General features: G+C 36.7%; 1 protein-coding gene across 4 annotated transcripts in view; it reads left to right on the top strand.

Moving 5' to 3' along the window:
* The window catches only part of FGD4 (FYVE, RhoGEF and PH domain containing 4), a 102,250-nt gene that overhangs the window by 68,634 nt on the left and 10,730 nt on the right, over positions 1-22,886 (top strand). For all 4 annotated transcript variants that reach the window (XM_087934986.1, XM_087934985.1, XM_087934987.1 and 1 more), the window contains exons 4-11: positions 4,717-5,194; positions 9,886-9,975; positions 15,747-15,892; positions 17,214-17,370; positions 18,000-18,138; positions 19,120-19,178; positions 20,250-20,396; positions 21,815-21,987. In XM_087934986.1, the coding sequence (XP_087791112.1) occupies positions 4,717-5,194; positions 9,886-9,975; positions 15,747-15,892; positions 17,214-17,370; positions 18,000-18,138; positions 19,120-19,178; positions 20,250-20,396; positions 21,815-21,987 (1,389 nt within the window). The remainder of the gene's footprint in view (positions 1-4,716; positions 5,195-9,885; positions 9,976-15,746; positions 15,893-17,213; positions 17,371-17,999; positions 18,139-19,119; positions 19,179-20,249; positions 20,397-21,814; positions 21,988-22,886) is intronic.

Here is a 22,886-nt window from a genome sequence, read left to right as displayed (position 1 = left end):
TCGAGCTGTGTTCATGCAGACTTTTGATAACAAAACGATGAAAAGCTCAGTTAATTTTAGTAATGTTACCAAATTAGTGTAATGTTGCTGGAAATCTCCTTTTCCTCTGTTAACATTTTCAATATAAGGCAAAGTCATGATTATTCACTTAAAAGAACTTGGGGTTTCGTTTGTGGTTTTAGAATTTGTTGTCCTTTATTTTTCAAGAGTTCTTGTCCATTTTAATCATCAAACTAATACTTATGACTGCAACTGAGTCCAAAATTTACGTTGCTAAGTGAGAAATTTGTTAAGTGAGTTTTGCCCCTTTTTATGACTTTTCTTGCCACATTTGTTAAGTGAATCACTGCAGGTGTTAAATTAGTAACGCAGTTGTTAAGTGAATCTGGCTTCCCCATTGAATTTGCTTGTCAGAAGGTCACAAAAGGGGATCACGTGACCCTGGAACGTTGTAACCATCATAAATATGAGTCAGTTGTCAAACATCCGAATACAAATCACATGCAACAGTCGTAAGTGTGAAAAATAGTCATAAGTCATTTTTTCAGAGCCATTGTAAACTTCAAACAGCCACTAAACGAACTGTTATAAGTCAAGGACTACCTGTATTGGTTGTTTGCATCCTAGCCATTTGCTCTTTTTAAGATTTCCATTCCAACAAGTTGCTGACATCCGTGCTTTTCTCATAAGTCATGATTACATTGTTCCTCTTATTCGTTCTGGAATGTAATTTTTTTCCTCTGTCCAATTCAAGAAAAAGGATCTGCTCACAATGAGATTCTTACTTCAGAAAGCATATTTAATATTATCATCTACAGTAGCAGAATTCTATTAGTACTATGTTTGTCTTTCTTTGTTCCTTTCCAAGCTTAGAACCTGTGTCTTTTCTAAGGAGAAACATCCTCTTGACAGCAGTCCAAGAAGAAGTTGGATAAAATCTTTCCCTGAATGAGATAAGTTTTGACAAGAACAGGTCAAATAATTATTCTCCAAATAAATACTCCAGAGTTAATTTGCTAATATCAGATGTTCTTTGTATGAACGTGGCTTTCTTGATATCCTAAAAGTGGACAAAGTCTTGGTAGCAAATGGTCCACCTGCTCCATGTAATATCTCCGCTTCTTCTTGAGCAAAGCATCCTACTGCTTATATTAGATAGATTTACCATCTCTCTTATCCAAACTTGTAGTTGCCAACTTATTATAGAAAGATATGATGTAGGTTCTATAGTTCCAACTTACTTAAATGTTTTTATAGGAAGTTCATAATGTGCATTAAACGATAAAATATTAGACCTCTATGCATAAATCTGGGGCCTCCGTGTTGGTTAGCTTCATTCCAGAACAAAAATGTGTTGTCTTTTCATTCTAGAATTTTTTCCCCTGGTTTGTGGGTCTTATCTGCTGTGTGACCTAAGATGCAGGTGCCTGGGAAATAGAAGATAAAGAGTCCTCATGCAAATGAGCTGGCAGTTGCAGTTTAACCATTTTTAATAAAGGTAATAAAAGGGCACCATTGCAATAGGGAATTGGAGGTGATTGAACTCCATTAAATATTTGGAGTCTGCCGAAGTAAATTAGTCCAGCTGTTGAGTCCATTAAAATTATCCTAGGGAGAAGCAAAATTAGACGGTATACATGGTAGAGGAACATCTGGCAGGAGGGAATGGTTACTTCGAGCAAAGTGATAAATAGCACTGATAAATTGGAATAATGTAGAAAGAGGCACCACTAGATATACTCAACACCATCTCACACTGCATTTTGGGTGATATGCAAGTCAGCATGCTAAGGTTAAAATAGGACTTTGAACATACAGTCTTGCTGTCAGAGCTGTTGTGATTTCTTTTAAATCTCCTTTTGTTCTAGTTACCTGCAAAGATAGATGACTGTTGTGGGTTGTGCTGTTGAGAAAAGAGTAGAAGAGACAGCGACTCTTGATGCTTGGCAGATTGTATGTGAGAGCTAGATTGGAAATCGATTGCTTTTGCCTCCTGTCTTTTTCATAGTGAGCAAAATTAATGAGGATTAAGCCAAAGGTACAACTTGGCTCATACATCATGCTAAATGCTTGGCTTGGTTTTGGCTAGGGTTACTGTATTACATCTGGACTGAAAAAATATCAAGGTTACTATTGAAAGGCAGCAAAAGATTAGAATTTTTTACAAGTTTTTTTTAAAGCTTTGCATGGTCATCATGATTTTTCCAATGCAGATAAAGGTAAAGGTAATGGTTCCCCTCACACATACGTGCTAGGTGTTTCCGGCTCTAGGGGTTGGTGCTCATCTCCATAACAAAGCTGACGAGCCAGTGCTGTCCGAAGACTTCTCCGTAGTCATGTGGCTGGCATAACTAAATGCCGAAGGCACACAGAACGCTGTTACCTTCCCACCAAAGTGGTCCCTATTTGTCTACTTGCAGTTTTACATCCTTTCAAACTGCTAGGTTGGCAGAAGCTGGGACAAGTAACAGGAACTTACTCCGTTACGCGGTGCTAGGGATTCAAACTACTGAACTGCTGACCTTTCTGATCTCAGTGTCTTAGCCACTGAGCCACCGTGTCCCTTTGGGGAACAGATATGGTAGCCCTATTTTTGGCTCAGCAGGTGTGAACTTAAAGTGTGGGTTACAAACAATGGCTTAGTACATTGTATGAAGCTAGCAAAAAACACATCATAGCTCAAACATAGCCCCGTTGTTAAAACAATGATTATGTGGTTTCCCCCTTATTATGGAAATGCCCTTAGAAGCCACATTGGTGCCACGCTGTCTTCAGGAAGATGGAAAAGTAGCTTTTTGCTGGTATCTGGGATCCAAGGGTTTTAAAATTGTTGTTTCTTCCCTTGTTTTGTTTTGGAATTTTATGGGTTGTTTCATGGATTTTTAAATGTCTGGATATAAATAATGGTTGTCCAACCTTATTGGCTTGCCTGGGCCGGGTTGAATGAAGAGGAATTATCTTGGGCTGTATAATATATTAACTATATAAATATAGTAAATGTTTCAAAATAGCAAACTTCCTTTATGTTTTATATTTTTATTACCTTGTGGGTCTGCATTACTAACTGTCCAGGGCCATATGTAGCCCATGGGCTATGGATTGGACATGCCTAATATAAATATTGTAATAAATGAATAAATAAGTTGGAATTTGTAATTCATAAATTATGGCTTTTTCCAAAATAGGAAATAGTTTGATCAACTTGATAATTACACAAATAATAATTATAATCTGTTTTATCATTAGTATAAACAATGCTGCAGTAAACAATGCTGGTTAAATGAACAAGTTTCCTATATTTGTTTGCATGCTTACAATGTGGTGCATTTCAGATACAAATATAGCATAAAGAATATTATATTTGGGGGAAAGAATTAAAATATATAAAATTAGTGCCACTAGTATGTGAACTGAACAGCTTCATTTAGCACCAATATTAGTTACCGTAGTATTTTTTTTAATAGGCAAGAGGTGTGTACATATGTCTGCACAAAAAGTAGAAATATACCCAGATTGCATTTTTTCCATTTTTTTTCCTATGTAAAAGGAATGTAATTATTAGACTTTTTGTTTAATCATTTATGCTGTTTGTTATGGTGATGGAATTGTGTATTGACTGGAACAAGAATCTGCATAAATTTGCAATTTAGTTGTTGCCTGATGCTTTCCAGAAATTTGGGAGGGCAGGTCTGGAAAATTACTGCAAAGACCTTAGATGAGCAAATATTATACCTCTTCTTAGTAAAGCAATTGTTGATTGGGATGAGGGAGAAGACACTATTTTAAGGAAAAACATATGTTCATTTATTTGATTTATTAGAGTAATAACCTTCTTTCAATCAAGAGCTCAAACTAATCTGCATAGGATTCCCCTATTTTCTTCTATAAGCAATCTGTTTCACAGAAGAGAGAACAAGACTTTCCCCCCACTTTCAATATGAGTCTACCCCCACCTTTATACTTCTGTCTTTCTATTAAATATACACAAAGATTAATCTTTTGGTTTTCTTTCAACTGCTGCTGGGGAAAAAAGGCCAGATAATTGTGCCACTTTAGTTGATGGATACGATAGATAGATAGATAGATAGATAGATAGATAGATAGATAGATAGATAGATAGATAGATAGATAGATAGATAGATTAGACAGATATGCAGACAAATAACTTTCAGAGAAGGCCAGATAAACACAAGCTAGGGTTTCCTTACTTCAATCTAATCAACAATCTCAATCCTTGCCTCCTTATTAATCTTTAATAAGATTTCTGTTGTGAGTGAATCTCACAGTTGCTTTTTATAATAACTCTGGAGCAGGGGTCTCCAACCTTGGCAACTTTAAAACTTGTGGACTTCAACTCCCAGCAAAGCTGGCTGAGGAACTCTGGGAGTTGAAGTTCACAAGTCTTAAAGTTGCCAAGGTTGGAGTCCCCTGCTGTGGAGACCTTGGTGCTCTCTGAGCTTGGTTGTTTGCTTACAGATGTTTCATTACCTAACTAGGTAACTTCATCAGTGCAAGTGAGTATGGAATTTCTCCCTGTTTTATATACAGTAGCTTGCTCTGTCAGTTTTGGAGAGGTATGGTTTTCTCCTGGATGGTTTCTTGACTGTTTTAGTTTGTTTTATTGTTTATTTATTGTTTATTGTTTTAGTTTTTATACCAATTTTGCATGTATGTTTACACATCAGGATTCAGTTTCTGTATTTTATTCTTTTTTAGCACATCCTTTTCCAATGAGTTGAAGAAAGACTCCTCTGTTTTAAAAGTTGGTAAACCTCAAGGAAAGAATGGACCGGTGCCATCACCTCAGCCAAAATTCCTCACCCAGCATCCCCTACACGAGCAGGGAAACAGTAGAGATTGGTCTCAGGATGTACAGAATCACACAGCCAATGGCATAATAGCACAGAGTCAGTGGGACTGCCAAGACAAGTGGTCTGCCCACCGTGCCTGCAGGAGCATTCAAAATGACTGTGATGCAGGGGATAGCAGTTTGGTAAATGGAGAAAGAGGAAATACTACTACAGACTCATTGCCAACCACAGCAGCTTGCAAGGGGCAGAAGATCAAGAGCCATCACTGGGCTCCGGGTGCAAATTCATTCCCATCTGTAAAAGAAGCTGGAGAGATGATTGCCACTAGGGAAGAGAAGCGGGGTGAGCCAAGCAGTCAGCGAGACTCTAGCACAGAGACAAAGGTAAGAGGTCTGGCTTATGCAGAACAGTGATTTACACACACGAGTAAAAATAACAACATTTTGTAAAAAAAGTTTCTGATTGTCACAAGAACTGTTTTGGTACAGGTTCGGCACATATTCTTAGACTTGTAGAAATTTGATATGACTTTTTATTAGATTGCATTAGATTGAAGAGCTTTTTGAAATGGGGAGCCTTTCCTTTAGCGATAATCATTTTCTACCAACTGCTTGTTCAAAGTTCAAATTTGTAGTGATGCTGAAAAAAAGAGACCTACAATTGGTTTTTGAAGTGGCATCCAGCAGTCACATGATTCTGATTCAAGCACTTGACAATTTATGATAGTCACAGCCTCCCATGGTTTATTATTTTATTTTATATTTTGTTTTATTATTTTATTTTATATTTTATTTTATTTTTATTTTATTATTTTATATTATATTATATTTTATTATTTTATTTTATATTAAAGGTATTAATATTAGTGCTAATTCTGAGTGCAAACCGACACAGGAAGGTGGACCAAAAAAATGAATTATTATTTGATAATAATATCCAGGAAAAACCAACTGTTGGGTGCTGTACAATGATTCGTAAGAAAGTGATGGTGGATATCTAGAGAAGTGGATGAAAGGTATCAGCTTGGCCTGATCTTCTTGCCATCTGAATCTCTGAATTAATGTTAAAGCATGCATCCTTTGATGTCAATTAATACAGGTAGTCCTTGACTTACAACAGTTCACTTACTGATCATTTGAAGTTACAATGGCACTGAAAAAGGTGACTTATAACCATTTTCACACTTACGACCATTTGTGTTCAGATGCTTGATAATTGCTTTATATTTATGATGGTTGCAGTGTCCTGGGGTCATGTGATCTCCTTTTGTGACCTTCTGATAAGCAAAGTCAACGTGGAAGCCAGATGGATATATGGCATTCAGCTTTGTTCGGGTATTTTCCCACGTCATTCTAGTTGTGCTTTTAAACTTGTAGCAACGTTTCGGCAGAATATTATCTGCCATCATCAGGCTTCTGTATTGTGTTCGTCTGTGAGTCAGTTGTATATATATATATGTATGTATGTATGGCATTTGGCTTTGTTTGGGTATTTTCCCACGTCATAGTAGTTGTGCTTTTAAAGTTGTAGCGATGTTTCAGCAGAATCTCATCTGCCATCATCAGGCTTCTGGCAGATGAGATTCTGCTGAAACGTCGCTACAACTTTAAAAGCACAACTACTATGACGTGGGAAAATACCTGAACAAAGCCGTATGCCATACATGTAATACCAAAACTTAAGAAAACATAAATATAAATATATAATATATAATATATATACATATACATATATATATATATATATATATATATATATATATATATATCAACAATGTTATAAAAAGTCATAAAATAGGACAAAACACACTTAATAAATGTCTCATTTAAGCAACATAAATTTTGGGTTCAATTGTGATCATAAGTCAAAGACTACCTGTACCATGTCCTACGAGAAATGTTTTTTCGTAATTCATTCCACGGTTCCGCCATAATAGCTGGTATATTTAGGCTAGAAATAAGCTCTTCATGTGGGCACATAAGCACAACTTTGAAAAATAGTTTCATCAAGGTAGGTATAAAATGGAAAAGATATGTAAGAAGAAGTCAGAAAATTGGGGAAGAACCCAACCCAATAAAAATAGTGCATTCTGCAATATAACAAACAAAACAAAGGATTCATGAATGTATTTATTCCATCCTGATTTCAACTTAATTTAGAAGCAATCAGATATGGTTTGCCTTCCTGGAATTTAGAATTAGAGTTAGGAGTTAGGTCCCAGTTTTTAATCGTAGCCAGCATTCTTGAGAACATTCCTATTTGCATGCAGTTCAAATAGAGTTTTCAATTTGTACTGTAAAGATCAAGTTGGTCTCAGAACTGGGTGAAGTTCTACTTATTTATTCATTTATTTATTCATTCATTTATTTATTTATTTGTTTATTTATTTATTTATTTGTATTTATATTGCTGCCTATTTGCGCATGGCGACTCAAGGTGGCTTACAGGAATATAAAAACATCATTCATATATATATATATATATATATATATATATATATATATATATATATATATATATATATATATATATTTGTTTTCTGAGGTTCTCGCGGGTATTTGTATGTGGATCTTTGGTTGTTGGGTTTTCTCGCGTAAGATTCGAGTATCTAGGCAGCGTTTGATGAAGTCTCATTCATCATCTTCAGGCTTCTGTCTCCGGCTCTGTGCTTCTCAGAGTAATGAGAAGCACAGAGCCGGAGACAGAAGCCTGAAGATGATGAATGAGACTTCATCAAACGCTGCCTAGATACTTCGAATCTTACGCGAGAAACCAACAACCAAAGATCACACACACACACACACACACACACACACACACACACACACACAATATATATATATATATATATATATATATATATATATAGATAAAACTAATAGAAGAAAATAATCAAATAATATAATAATATAATATCTCCCTACCCCGGCGACAACATATCATCTGAGCCATTTAATGGGCTCCACCCACTCTGTGTTCCTTAGGCCCGCTGGCAGAACCAGGTCTTCAGTGCCTTCTGGAAGAGTGTTAGAGTGAGGGCCATTCTAATCTCTGGGGGAATGATGTTTTAGAGAGAGGGAGCCACCATGGAGAAGGCCCTTCTTCTGGGTCCCACCAGGTATCCCTTTGAAAAGAATATGGGCATATAATACTTTGACCTGCATTTCTTATCCAATGTGACCAATACCAGATTTAGAGTGAACTATTTGCCTCATGTAATTGCATTATAACACAAAATGTATACTGGCCTAAACAAAGCTGTTGAAGGGAATTAGATTGCATTTATAAAAAAGATTTTTCTTTGGTGGCATAATTTGTGTAAAGTCTTTTAGATGGAAAATAAGGTATAATAGAATAATGAATACAGGAGCTGTTTGTTCACTTATTTCCTATTATACAAGTCTCCTGCTCCAAAGCAACCTTTCATTTCACATTCCCAGCCAACTTTTGACAAGCAAAGTCAATGGAGAAAGCTGGATTTGCTTAATGACTGTGTGATTCATTTAACAACTTTGATGATTTCCTTAACAACCATTTAAAAAGCTTGTAAAATTGAACACAACTCACTTAACAACCGGCTTGCTGGAAATTCTGTGGTTGTCAGTTGTAAATTGAGGACTATGTGTATGTGTTTTTTTAATATAAATTACTATTGGCCAGTGAGTGCAAAGTTGGCTCAGATGCTCTAAATATGATCAGAACAACCATCATATTCTTATACATATAAGATCTTACTGATAAGACATCGATAGGACATTGACAAGACAAAGATATCACTTCACATATTACAACTTAAAGTTATATATTTAAGAAAAAGTTGCAACATTCAAAAGCATCTGGGAATGTAAGACATGGATAAAGCTTTCATGCAGTGATGTTAGATGTTACTTAACCTGCAATATTAGAATTAAACACAGATACAGACACAGACCACTGTAAATGGTCACAGTTGTTAGAAATGCCTCTGTAATGTGAGTTTATCAGAAATGGAAAAAACAAGCAAGCAAAACAGTAAGCTATTGTTTAATAAATTAATAGTTAGCACTTTCAGTGTTAATATTGACCCCCCAAACCCCTAAACCACATTAAAAAGCATTTATGCTTGCTTTTAAAAAAATAGTTCCTTTTGTCATTTTGTTTCTCACAATAAGATAGACCATAGACTGTTTGTGTGCCATTCTGGTTTTTCCTATAGTTTCCTGTGCTTGGTTGATTTCATTTCTGAAAAAAAAGAAATGTTTGATGAACATGGTAACCAATTACAAAAAAATGGTAGATATTACTTTTGCACTATAAGACACCCCCCCCCCCAAAAGTGGGTGGAAATGTAGAGCGAATGTTGTCGAAGCCCCGCCTACCCACCAGCCCCCACCTCCGGCCTCTGCCTCTCAGCAATTTGCCTCCTTGCAGCAAACAGCCTGGTCAGCTTCAGCACAGTTTGATTTTGCATGAACAGCTGATTGGCGTTTGGATTGGCCTCCCAGAATACCGCCTATCAGCTGTTCCAAGCTGCAGGGATCACCGCCATAACCGCCCATTGCTGCCGCCACCTATCGCTGCTTCCATGCGCCCCATTTTTGGCCTCTGTGTATCCCGTTTTCAGCCTCCACATGCCCCATTTCAGCTCGCTGCCTATCGTCATCTTCGCCATTCACCTGAAATGACCTGAAAATGGGACATGTGGAGGCCAAAAATGGGGTGCGCAGATGCCAAAAACTGGATGCTTGGAAGCTAAAAATGGGGTGTGCAGAGACTGAAAATGGGGCATGCGAAAGCGGCGATATGTGGTGGTGGCGATGGGTGGCGCCGATCCCTGCAGCCTGGAACAGCTGATCGGCAGCATTTTGGGAGGCTGATCCAACTGCCAATCAGCTGCTCGTGCTAAATCAGGTTGTGCTGAAGTTGACCGGGCTGTTTGCTGCAAGGAGACAAATTGCTGGGAGGCAGAGGCAGATTTTTTTTTTTTCCTCCCCTAAAGCTAGGTGCATCTTATGGTCTGGAGAGTCTTGTAATGCAGAAAATACAGTATGTTTTTAAAGCTTTCTTCTAAATATAAAATTGCATGCATTTCCAGGAAACAAATGAAGAGAAATGTTACAAAATTGCAAATGAGCTTTTGCACACTGAAAGAGCTTACGTGAGTAGACTGGCTCTCTTGGATCAGGTAAGTGTTTTTTCCACCTCCTTATTTTTGTGTGTGTGAAGAAATGTTTTAATTCTGTATAAGAAGAAATTCTTTTGCTTGAGTCACATGCAATACTAATCCATAATATGTTGAAACCTGGTCTTAGAGTTATGTAGGAAATAAGTCATGTACAGGAACACTTTTTATCTGAATCTGTTTTGAAATTAGCTTGGATTAAAACTAAAGCATGTTATGTTTATTTTCTCAAACAGTCTCCAAACATCTACATATCACTCTTTGAAATATGCTATGCATTCCACAATCATTTCATTCTTCCATCTTCATAAATGTATTATTTTCTACCAGCATTTTCCTTTCCTTGATTATTATCAGTAGCTTTTAAAGATCAGCACTCAACTCCAGAGTCAGTAATATAGAACTGCAGGCATTGTGTCAAACCTGCGCTGCCAATGGAATTTGCAGGTGTCCTAATTTAAATAATAATTCATTTTTAGTGGAATCTGATGAAATGGCCAAATTGTGAGATACTGAAATTACTGCCAAGATATTGGACAATATTTAATGATTTCTCAAGATATTGTTCATGTATATTTGTAAATTTATACAAGCACATATCCTTGTGGGCCATAGATGGGAAATTAATGTTTTAGATTACATCTTCCTGTGCCATTCTTTCTCTATCGAAAAGAGAAGAGTTATCAAGAATATTTCCTCCACTGTCCCATTTTCTCTCTCTCAGCAAATGGGGTCCATTTTCTTCCTTTGGCAAACGCCAGCCTATGGCTATTGGTCACTCCTAATACCCACAAGAAAATGTAAACCACCATTTAATTTTGCAACTAAGAAAGAGAAAATTCATGTTCATCTCCCAGTTGAAATGATGACTAACTACAAAATAATTAAGAATTACTCATATCCCATCAGAATAAAGTTCCATTTAAATTCCACAATCCAAAAATTTTAAATGTCACACAGCCCACGAGGGTTGGTTTTGCTCTCCTGATTCACTATCCTGTTCTTTTTGTTTACAGTATAACTTTTCTCAATAACCCAATACTGAATCTGAACATTTTTCATCATGGGAGCCTGTCTTTTGTTTTGCCTTCTCACCTTCGTTCTTTGCATAATTATTTTCCCCCTTTCTTTGGTCATTAGACCATAAATTGAGTTTTGAATATTTTTAAAAAAATCTTTGCCAGCTTCTTTTTGTGTTGATTTGGATTTTTCTCTCTGATTCAAAATATAAGAAGCACCGCAGAGTTGCCAGTTTTGGAATAGAAATTAGACGTATCTTATTACCTTTAAATTTCTAGTGGTTTATTTTGACTACTGTCTTCTTACTGTAGCTGTTGGCTGCACTAATGCATGCAATTCCTTTCAGTTTAATAAGGCACTGCTCTGCTGTGAAGTGATTTACAAGCCTGGGAGTGGGCAGCCAAAGAAACAGAACAAATTAATAACAAAATAATATTATTATAAAAGCAAGCAGGTACCTAATTAAGAGCCCTGGTGGTGCAATGGTTAGAATGCAATATTTCAGGCTAGCTTTGCCCACAACCAGGGAGTTCAGTCCTGACCGGCTCAATGTTGACTCAGCCTTCCATCATTCTGAGCTCAGTAAAATGAGGACCCAGATTTTGGGCGGAAATATAGTGACATTTGTAAACCACTTAGAATAGGGGTCACCAACCTTTTGGACCTCAGGGACCACCAAACTCATAATTTTAGATCCCAGGGAGCACTAACTGGTTCTGTGGGTGTGGCCTAATTTGTGGGTGTGGTTTGGTGGTCATGTGACTGGCTGGGCATGGCTTGTATGTAAATATTATAAATATTTATATAAATATTGAATTTTTTGTAAAAAAAAGAGCAACTTTTACCCAAAATCAGGCAAAGCAGGCAGGCAGATCGAGTTGCTCGCAGAATCACAGATTCAATTCAGAAATCCATCTATCTGCCATTGGCTAGCTCAGTCTGTGACATAAAATTTGCTTGCAAGCAAACTCACAAAATTAACTCACAACACACCATGCATGTAAATATTGAATTTTTTATTTTAAAAAAGAGCAACTTTTACCCAAAATCAGGCAAAGCAGGCAGATTGAGTTGCTCACAGAATCATTCAGTGATCTATCTATTTGCCATTGGTTAGTTCAGTCTCTCAAATTTGCTTGCTGTGACTCTGCACTGAATTTGCTTGCAAGCAAACCTTCAGTCCTAAGGGAGGTTTGGCTGTGCTTAAAAGCAGAGCCGAAGATCTAAAGACTAGCTAGAAAGCAAGAAATCCAACCATTTCCTGCTTCCTAGCTAATCTAAATCTCCCGGCACAGCAGAACAGATGATGGTGGGAAAAAGGAAAAATAGAAATTTAGCAGGCAAATTTACTGGATAAGGAGTAAGTGGGCAGGAGGGTTCCTGCCAGCTATGTGGGCGGCACAGCCTTGTGTTTCTGAGCAGCCTGGATTAATTGCTTTGTGGGGGTGCTCTGGGGGTGAGATTTCTCTGTGGCCCACCAAAATTTTCTCATGGCCCCCAGTAGACCGCGGTCCACTGGTTGGTGACTACTGACTTAGAGAATGCCATAAAGCATTATGGAGCGGTAAATAAGTCTACGTGCTATTGCTATTGATAATTAAAAGAATACCATATTAGAAACTTTTAAACTGAGTATTTGGCTGGCTTCTACTTTGTCCCTATGCTTCAGGATGAATTCCGTTTTTCTTCTTTGTTTTGTTAACAGTCCATCTTTCTTTGTTTTGTTCTCAGTTCATCCTTCTATCCTTGTTTCAGCATGCCCATCAATCTTATCCCATGTACCTCACCTGTCATTTTCTCATATTCCTGCCTTTCCCATTAAAACTTTTTGTCTTTTGCCTAATACTTCATTCTCCAAGTCTTGTCCAAAACTTTTTACTTTTGACTGATATTCTCATTTCAAATTTCTGACACCTTTGCTGATTTTCTCCAGCTACTTTTACTCACCTGTCTTTCTCTTCAATTCTTTGCTTGTTTTTAGCCAACCATAGTTCAATGAAGTCTTTTTCAAACTGTACCCTATAGAACTGCTAGATTTGGGAGATTCTTTGAGTTAGCCCTAACATACCTGTTTAGCCTCTTTGAAATTGTTGAAGAGAAAAGGAGGTGACATGGACCCCTGAAGTATGCTTGTGATTTTTTAAAATTTTTCCCTAAACTAAGCCCTATATTTTGTCTTTTATAGAGAACGTGTAAGTAAATGGTACTTGCAAGCCATATTAAAAAATATTGAGGCATGTGAGCAAGTTACTCTGTGTTTCTACATTTTGCCCTTTTAAAGAAGCTATAAATTTATATTATATTTTCCAAAATTCCAAAACATAATATAGAGCAGCTGTGTGGCAACACCCAGTTGACTTTGGATCATCTTAAAAACCTAATCTTGGGTGGACCTGACTATACTTGGATGGAAAACTACTAGCAAATCTTTGAGCTTCAGGCTCAGGGGAAGTTTTTTAAAAAAAAAATCCTGGAAGGCAGCAGTAGCAAATCACTTCTGTATTGATTCTAGGAAAACTAGATAGATGTGCCCATAAAATCACCAGGAATCTAAATAGACTACTAAAAAGGAAATTTTACATCACTGAAATCAATTTCCTAATTGCAAATCTGTTGGTTTATTAGACCTGAATTGTTTGTTTATTCATGTCAAAAGCATCACAATTAAAATAAGGCATACTATTTGACATTAAGGTACAAAATACAAGGTTTAAAATATGTGTACAAATTAAACATGTTGCCAGAAACTAGCAACTTTGTGTTCCAGTGCATGGCCATGTACACTGAACAGGACCTAAATTTATAATTTCGTACTCTTTAGTAATATTGGTAGAAAAATACACTCTTAAGGTTTTTGTAAAGATTGAGGTTAAGGCTGTATTTTGACATGAAGGTTAACTCTGGTTTACATAAGAATTAGTCTTGAGGTTGCACATTCCATTCCACCACGTTTCTCCTGAGTTAAACAACTACGAAAAATAGTTTGAAACTTCCCTTGGCAGAAAAATATTTTTGGATTCAAATGTAATTGGTTAATGACAATTATTTGAGAAGTGGAATTCATTTTATATCATAAAAAAACTTCATCTTCCACTATAGGTTGGTCACAACAAGTGTCAGCCTTTAGTAGACTATGTTCTTGAAAAGCTAAGCAGAATTAAAGTTACAAATTCCACACACACACACCCAAAAAATCCTAAAAGAACACAAAGTCCTTTTGTATTATTGCTAAGATTATAATTATACAGCCTCCAAATCTAGATAAAGCATGTTGCTCCTGTTTTGTAGTTAGGTTAACTTCTTTTAGCAAGCTGATAGCAAGGCTATCTACAGTCAGGTCTTGTGGTGGTCTGATGAAGGAAGTGATAAGGGATCCTAAGGCATTTATTTATCCCAATTTGGCCAGCTAGTAAATCGTTACTCATTCAGAATACAGAATAACAGAATTGGAAGGGACCTTGGACGTTGTCTAGTCCAATCCTCTGCTCAGGCAGGAAACCCTAAACCAGGGGTTTCAAACTTGATTTCATTTGAGGCCCGTATCAGGCTTGTGTTTGACCTTGGAGGGGCAGGGGGGCATGGCCAGCTGAGCATCGCCAGCTTGACATCACTCATGTCAGGAACACCTGTGGTGGCCCTGGTAAGGCTGGGAGATCCACTTTTGCTAGTAGTTTGTTTTGCTAGCACTCTACCAGTGAAAATAGAGCTTGGGGGGGGGGGTTGTGTGGTCCCCCAGGCTCCACTTTCAGCTGGGATGGCCTCCTGCAGTGTCTGCCAGCAAAAATGGAGCTCAGTGGGGGGAGCGCATGTGGCCCTCGCAAGCTTCATTTTCATTGGCAGAGCGCTGCAGGAGGCCGTCCCAGTCACAAACGGAGCTTGGGAGGGCCAAGCTCTGTTTTCATTGGCAGAGGCAACACAGATTGGTCCTTCGCTGTTTCCAGGGTGGCCCTGCCCCCCAGATCTAAGCACCCCACAGGCCTTGAGTTTGACACCCTTGCCCTAAATCATTTCAGTCACTCAAAACCGTGTAATATGATATGTCCAAGGGCCTTGTAAAAGTAAGCTGGGCAAGTATATAAATCAAATAACGAAATAAAGAGCAAGTGAAGGTTGTTATGTCAATCTGTTTCTGTGTTCAGTAAAAATGGAATGCAAAGAAGGTTTGATGTGATGGCTCATCAGTGTAACATGGGAGTGAATATTTTGACTTAAATGAGCAGCAAATGTGAGGGAAGATGAGTTTTGAAGGAAAGGCAAAAAAAAGAAAAGAAGAAGAAGGAAGAAGCAGCACATACATCAAAAATCTGCTGGCTCAGAAGATTGCATAGCTTTCCTAGAATAAAGACTGACACGTTTGAAGGTCATTTCACAGTGTGGTGCTTTAGATTCACAGCAGAAAAAGGTTCTTTGGATATGTGAATGTAGTATCCGTCAGCAACTTTTTCTATGACAGGAGGCAGGTACTTTAAGAAAATACACAGGGGTGCAACATGGGTGCCCCCATTACTTCTGAAATCCATTTATGTCTTTGCACTGCACAGCTTTGCTTTGCAGAGAACCCATTCTGAAGGGCAAGAATAGGAGCTAGCTCTGTATTGCCTCATTAAAACAAAGAGAGGTTATAATAGGGGATTGTTAAAACATTATTATAGATTACCTGATATACCAATAAACAACAGCGACCTTTTATCTTGTGCTAACGTGAGGGGAGCAGGAATGCATTTATGCGTGTCTCTGACTTCCATTCTTTGCAGGTCTTTTATTGCAAACTAATGGATGAAGCTAACCGGGGATCATTTCCAGCTGAAGTTGTTAATAAAATATTCTCCAATATTTCATCCATAAATCAGTTCCATAGTCAGTTCTTGCTACCTGAGCTTGAGAAAAGAATGCAGGAATGGTAAGCATGGTTGTAAATTGTTGAAGGACAGTTTGAAAAATAACATGAACATCATCCCCCCATAGAAGGGGAACCCAAAGAAGCATTTTACCTTGTGTAATTGAGATCCTTAATGATTCTTTGTGAAAAAAACCTGGAAATATAATATCCCTTTGCCTTGAAACTTGTCCTTCCATATGTGCAGATATCAAAAATATATGGAATGCAATTTTGGAGCAGGGTGAGATCAATCTGTATTTGTAGAATAAAAAAGATTCATTATGATTTTGCAATAATTAATACTGATTTTAGGATAGGAAACAAAAGGATTTCTGATTGTAAAAGACCTGCTATTATCTCAATGCCTTTTCAGAACCAACCAAATCTTAACTCCCCTCTCATTGTGTATTGTACAAGAAATTCTGACATTTATTTCTGCTTTTTGATTGTGTGTGGAATTAAGACAGATGTTAAATTTAATTGTGGTTTAAGATTCATACACCCAGGTTGCTTTTTGGCTTGCTTCATTAAAAAAACATTATTCAGGATCATATTTTTCTGAGTGGGTGTAGTTGATAATTACAATCATGCACTAATTTTCCCCAGATCAGATTTTAGGAAGAAAGGGATACATGGCAACTCTGTTCCCAAACCTTCTTAGCATGGGGTGGAAAACCTGTGGGTCCATAATCCATATATACCCCTCTGAATTCAACTGTCAAAGTTCTCAATAGCAAAACAAGTTGATTATTTTCAGCAGCAAGATTTTTATTACTTTTTAAAATTAAGTAGAACACACCTATTTTTGTTTTTTACTTCTTCCCTTGGTCACCCAAATTTCTCTCAGTTGAAAACTAGGTCATGTACTTCAATCCTGGTCAGTCCACCAATCCCAGTATCCATTGGGTGGAAAAACATAGAGGTGGGATGACTGTACAGATTGTCCTTGTGTAATTTTTCCTGTTGTAGAATATTAGTTAGAACTTTGAAACTTGTGTCTCCCTTACGAATGATCAATGTGGCAGATAAAATCTTTCATAAAATATAGGCATTGGCTCCTGAACAATTAGAGGCTACTGTTCTACTGTGGGAGGTTAATTAATTAATTGATAAGATGAGTGCGTTTCATGATAGGCTTTCACTGAAATAAATTATAATCATTACATTTGAGAATATGAATTTGAGTCTGAAAATCCTTCAGCTAGATTATGATTGTCACGCAAAAATAGACATTAAGGAAGACAAACTAATAAAGAATGTACAGTACTAAAAGGCCCATGGTAAGTATTACTTGACGTTTAACACATTATTCATGTGTTGCTGCTTTTTTCCTCCTATTTAGGGACACCAACCCCAGAATCAGTGATATTCTGCAGAAACTGGCTCCTTTTCTCAAGATGTATGGAGAATATGTGAAAAATTTTGACAACGCAATGGAGCTGGTGAAAACTTGGACTGAGAGATCCCCTTGTTTCAAATCCATTATTCAAGATATTCAGGTAATATATGTGTGTATGTGGTATGTGTGTGAGTGTGAGAAATAATGATTTCATTTTACACACACACACGCAACACACACACAAAACCATGTCAATAGCACTTCATTTTGTTGCATGGTATAGTGCCTTCCAAAAACAATTTGGAATCTACCCATGAAATGGTAAACTTAAGCAGGGGTGGGATCCGACCGGTGTAACTACCAGTTCGTTGATTTTACATTTTGCTGTGCACGTGTATATCATCGTCATCTAGCTGCCTGGACATCTGAGCAGCACTGCACGCAGGTGCGCAGCGTTTGAAAAAGCACTTTTTTCCTGCTTTTTCAACCACAGCTGTGTCGTGCAAAGTAGCTGCAATTGAAAACACAGGAAATAAAGGTCAGGTAAGAGCCCAGGCGGGCAGGTGGGACAAAACAGCAGCAGACATAGAACAGGATCTATGTATGCTCTCTGTTTGCTGCTTTTCATAGCAACCAGTTCTACAGAAGTGGACAGAACCGGTAGAATCCCACCCCTGGACTTAAGTTGTCTAAAGTGTAGGTCATATGTAGCTCATAAAAACTAGGAGATCTAAAATTCCATGGAATCAACATTACTACAACAGATTTCTTTCTTTTTTCTTTTTCTAGAAACAGAAAGTTTGTGGAAATCTGACATTGCAGCATCACATGCTAGAACCTGTACAACGAATTCCAAGATATGAGATGCTGTTGAAGGATTATTTGAGAAAATTGCCTGCAGATTCTCTAGATTGGAAAGATGCTGAAAGTAATATTTGTGGGCATTGTGCATGAAGCAAAAGAGGAACTATCTTACAGCTTGCCATTTTCCTTTTGTTGTCAGGATGAAAAAAAATCTTTCTTTTTTTGCATTTTAGTTGTGTGCTGAAATACAAGAGAAAATAAGTACATCAGCATATCAGTATGTACTTTCTTGCATACTGATATGCTGGAATAAGTTTTAAATTGTGATGAGTATTGCTGTTGTCTTTAACAAGTTGTAATTTTAAAGATATTCTTTTTAATTGTGGTTTTCAGAAAGGGTTTTCCATTTTTTTTTCCAAATTATTCATTTCATTCCATGAATGCTCACAATAGTTTTGTGCAAACGTTTAAATAAGGGATTGGTTTGGTAACTCAAACCACAGAAAGATATACGTTATGATTATTTTTTTTCCATAGGTCTCTTTCGTCAAATTAATGGACTCTTTTTTTTCTGAAATTTGAATAAGGAAGTTAAGATTTGTTTTTCTTCAGCATAGTGGCAGGGCTGGTCATATCTTTGCCTTTAATTGACCTCTGCAGATTTCATTCATTGTCAAAAAGACAAGCATAGCAGTCATTTTCATACATATTTCAGTTTGAAGTGACTGAGCTGGCAGTGACAAGTCGAATTAATAACTGGATTTGCATTTTACAGAGCAGAAATATTATTCTGCCAAGGGCTTGTTTAATGCTTCATTTCAGTAAAAGATGCATTATCATAACCTTTTAATATTCAAGTTTAACATACTAATGTTGGCTGCAAGACCAACATGTTGCTCTGTTGCTCTGGCTTTTTATTTTGTACTGATGTGAAAAGCTAGTTCTGAGGAAACTTGCTGTGCTATACAGTATTTGGCTATTTAATTGAATTTAGCAGCTATTTTTTCTAAATACAGGTTATAAGCAAGCTAGCTTTTAAAATATTAATTTACATATTAATTAGGGAATGAGAATTAATCTTTTTAATTTACCATTTCTTCCCTAGAGTCCTTGGAAATTATATCCACAGCTGCAAGTCACTCTAACAGTGCCATCCGGAAAATGGTGAGTAACATATTTGCCATTTTCTGTTTGCAGAATTTGCATTTTAGTTATTATGACAGTTGTTTTCAACTTACCACCATAGCTGAGCCCAAAATTTCATTGCCAAACAAGACAGTTGCTAAGTGAGTTTTGCCCCATTTTATGACCTTTCTTGCCATAGTTGTTAAGTGAATCTGGCTTTCCCAATGACTTTGCCTGTCAGAAAGTCACAAGGGTGAGCACATGACCCCAGGACATTGAAACGATCATAAAGACATTTGCCAAGTGTCCAAATTTTTATCACGTGACCATGGGGATGCCGCAATAGTCATACATGTGAAAAACGGAGATGAGTCTCTCTTTTCAGTGCCATTATAACTTCATGTTTCCTCAGGATTAGAAAAGCCAAAATATTGGGTCACCTACAAAAACAAGATCCATGACAAAATCAGGAGCAAGCATATTTGCCAAAACAAATGGCAATTGCATTAATTGCCCTTGTGGGTAGTGTAGGAACTTGTGGGAAAACAAATGTAATATTTTAGTACAAATAGTATTTCTCACACAGGCATCCATAAAATTGATAGTTGTCCATACAATTTAAACACAGGTAATCCTTGACTTACAACTATTTGTTTAGTGACTATTTGAAGTTATATTATATACCTGCTATCAGTGAACAGAGTAGCTACACAATATACCATACATCTTTTTTATGTGTTATATTTATAGAGTATGTTTGTGAATTTTTGAATCAATCTGTATAAATCTTTATAAATATAGATTCTGCATAATTCAATCTATATAAATAAATGAAATCTCTCCTTGTTTCATCCTCATCATAACTGGTGAGGCTGTTGGTGTAGAAGAAGAGCAGGCAGAGTTAGGTGATGGTGGTGGGATTAAACATGTTATCAGTTTAGAGTCCTTACATTGCCACAAACAATCCAAATTCAGCCTCTCTTGAATTCCTTATCTGCTGCCAATTTAATATTGAACTTTAAATGACTAGATTCTTATGTATAGCCTTTTCATAAACAACTGCAAGCAGTTTGCATCAATGTTGTCATTTCTTTTATTTTGATGAAAAAGGAAAATTTGAAGAAGTTACTAGAGGTGTATGAAATGTTAGGAGAAGAAGAAGATATTGTCAATCCTTCAAATGAACTGATAAAAGAAGGGCAAATACTTAAGCTTGCTGCTCGTAACACATCAGCTCAAGAAAGATATCTCTTCTTAGTAAGTATTTTACTCTGACTTGGTACCATTTTAAATGTCTATAACACTAGATTTCTATATTTGTGCAGGTGAAGAGGAAGTGCTATTTCAGTGCTGTGGTTTTTCCTACAAAGAAAGATTTCCAAATTGACTTTCTGTAGTTCTTTTTTGAGTACAGTATTCCTAATTGTTCTTAACATAACTTGTGAAGCAATGCCAAACAAGAACACGGTTTCCTCCTAAATAGCCTTATACAGGACCAGGAACATGGTTGATACTAATTAGGACTAATGTTGATGCAATAAAAGGCCGAAACATGGTAAAATGATAAAGGACATTTTTGTATACTGAGAAAGGAGACTTCATGGTTTGCAAGTGGAAGTTTACAAGAAAGCAGTGGGGAGCATTTGTGTGTGTGGAAGAGATGCTAATACATTCAAATTCATAAATACTAGATCAGTAAAAGGATTCCCTTGCAATTGTCCACCAGGCTAACTTCTCTTAATCCTATGTCTCTTACCTTTGAATGGAGAAGTAATGAATGGTATGTTTAAGTAGTACGTCTTGTGCCATAGGAGGAAGAATGGCAAAATCTGGGGGTAGTGCTAAAAAGAGGGATCAGCCTAGAATCCCTATATAGCCACAATCAGACTAAGCCCAACCTCCCGCCTTGAATTCCATGGATCCTTATTTAGCTCCAAGCAGATGCTAACTGTTAGTTGAGAAGATTCCTGTGCATAGGCATGTGTAGCAATAAATCAATTGAATTGGACTTTCATGTGTGAACCCACTATGTGCCCACTGAAAACATTGTTAGTTTCAAAAGTATTTTCTAACTATTTTTTTTTCTGTCTTTTGTGAAGAGGAAATTGATTTTTTATATTTGTATTCCATTTGTATTCTTCCTAAAAGTCATGTTTATATTTAAAGTGGGATTCAACTCAGTCAATTTCTAGAAAAAGTTCATATAATATAGATGTGGTTAGAACAATCTTTTTCTGTGCTTAAAATTGTTCTCAGAAAATTTCACACACATTGCACTCAAAATCAGCTTCCAGGCAAGAAACTTATTTTTGTACTTTCAAAACCAAATAATTTTTTTTAATAAACATTAAACAAAATAACAATGGGTTCATTACTTTAATGGTTTAATTCTTTATGAAATGTGTAATCAGTTTCCCAAACTCCTATTTTACACACTGGCAAAAGTAGCATTTCTCTCAGATTGTACTATACTATATGTTGAAAGTGAACTGTAACAGTGAATATCCTGGAGGATTGTAGCAATGTTAGTTGTGCTAACCACTTATCAATATCTTATTTTTCTTTCACTTAGATACAATTTTCACATTGCAAAGTGAATGTTTTTGTTTAATATAACCCACTCATTACAATTATGGATACTAATATCTTTTGACAATTGTTGGGTTCTTTTCCAGTTCAATAACATGTTGCTGTACTGTGTACCAAAATTCAGCTTAGTGGGATGTAAGTTTACAGTCCGGACAAGAGTTGGCATTGATGGCATGAAGATTGTAGAAACCCACAATGAAGAATACCCACACACTTTTCAAGTGTCTGGGAAAGAACGAACTTTAGAGTTGCAGGCCAGGTAAGAAGTAAATTTAAGACTTGCTTGGAGCGTAGTCACACTAAAGTAAAAGTTTATAGAGTCCTGGAACAGAGATATTGAAAACCGGCGTATATCTGATTTGCATTTGGAAAGCACTGGTTCTTTTCATTCTTCTTAGTGAAATTCAAAATTCTTAAATGAAGGACATGATGGTTTTTAAGCCATCGTTTCCAAACTTGGCAATTAAAAAATGTGGACTTTGATTCCCAGAATTCCTCAGCTAGCATGCTGGTAGCATTTCCCAGCTGCCTTTTGTTGATGTTTGACCTTTCCCCTAATTTCATCAGCTCATAGTTAGATACAGTTAGCTCTCAACTTAAAACCATGGTTTAATTGTTTAATGACCATTCGAAGTTACAACAGCACTGAAGAAAATGACTCATGACTGTTTTTCACTCTTACAACTGTTGCAGCGCCCCCGTGGTCACATGATCAAAATTCGGGCACCTGGGATCATATGATCACCATTTGTAACCTTCCCATTCAAGCAAAGTCAAATGGGAAGCTAAATTTGCTTAATGGCTGCGTAATTCACTTAATAACTACAGGCATTCACTTAAAATGGTTGTAAAATGGGGTCAAAACTCATTTAACAACTGCCTTGCTTAACAACAGAAATTTTGGGCTCAATTGCGGTCATAAGTTGAGACATTCCTGTACGGTTAAATGAATGTCCCATTCAATGGAAATGTTGAACAGAAGTGATCAAGTTTCTTGCTTGAGAATATAGAGATCCCCGAATAACCTGTATTAAAATTAGAAAAATGACTTGGAACATTCCACTATTGATACCAAATAAGTCCTTCTGGTAGACTGAAGAAATATACTAGATGTAGTTAATGCTATGAATTGAATTCTGTTTGTATTAAATACCATGG

Source organism: Pseudonaja textilis, chromosome 5 (genome assembly GCF_049901715.1).
Source record: "Pseudonaja textilis isolate UNSWEBS1 chromosome 5, rPseTex1.2, whole genome shotgun sequence".
Taxonomy (NCBI): Eukaryota; Metazoa; Chordata; class Lepidosauria; order Squamata; family Elapidae; genus Pseudonaja; species Pseudonaja textilis.
The sequence above is the reverse complement of the archived record's forward strand: the minus strand, read 5'-3'. Positions and strand labels throughout refer to the sequence as shown.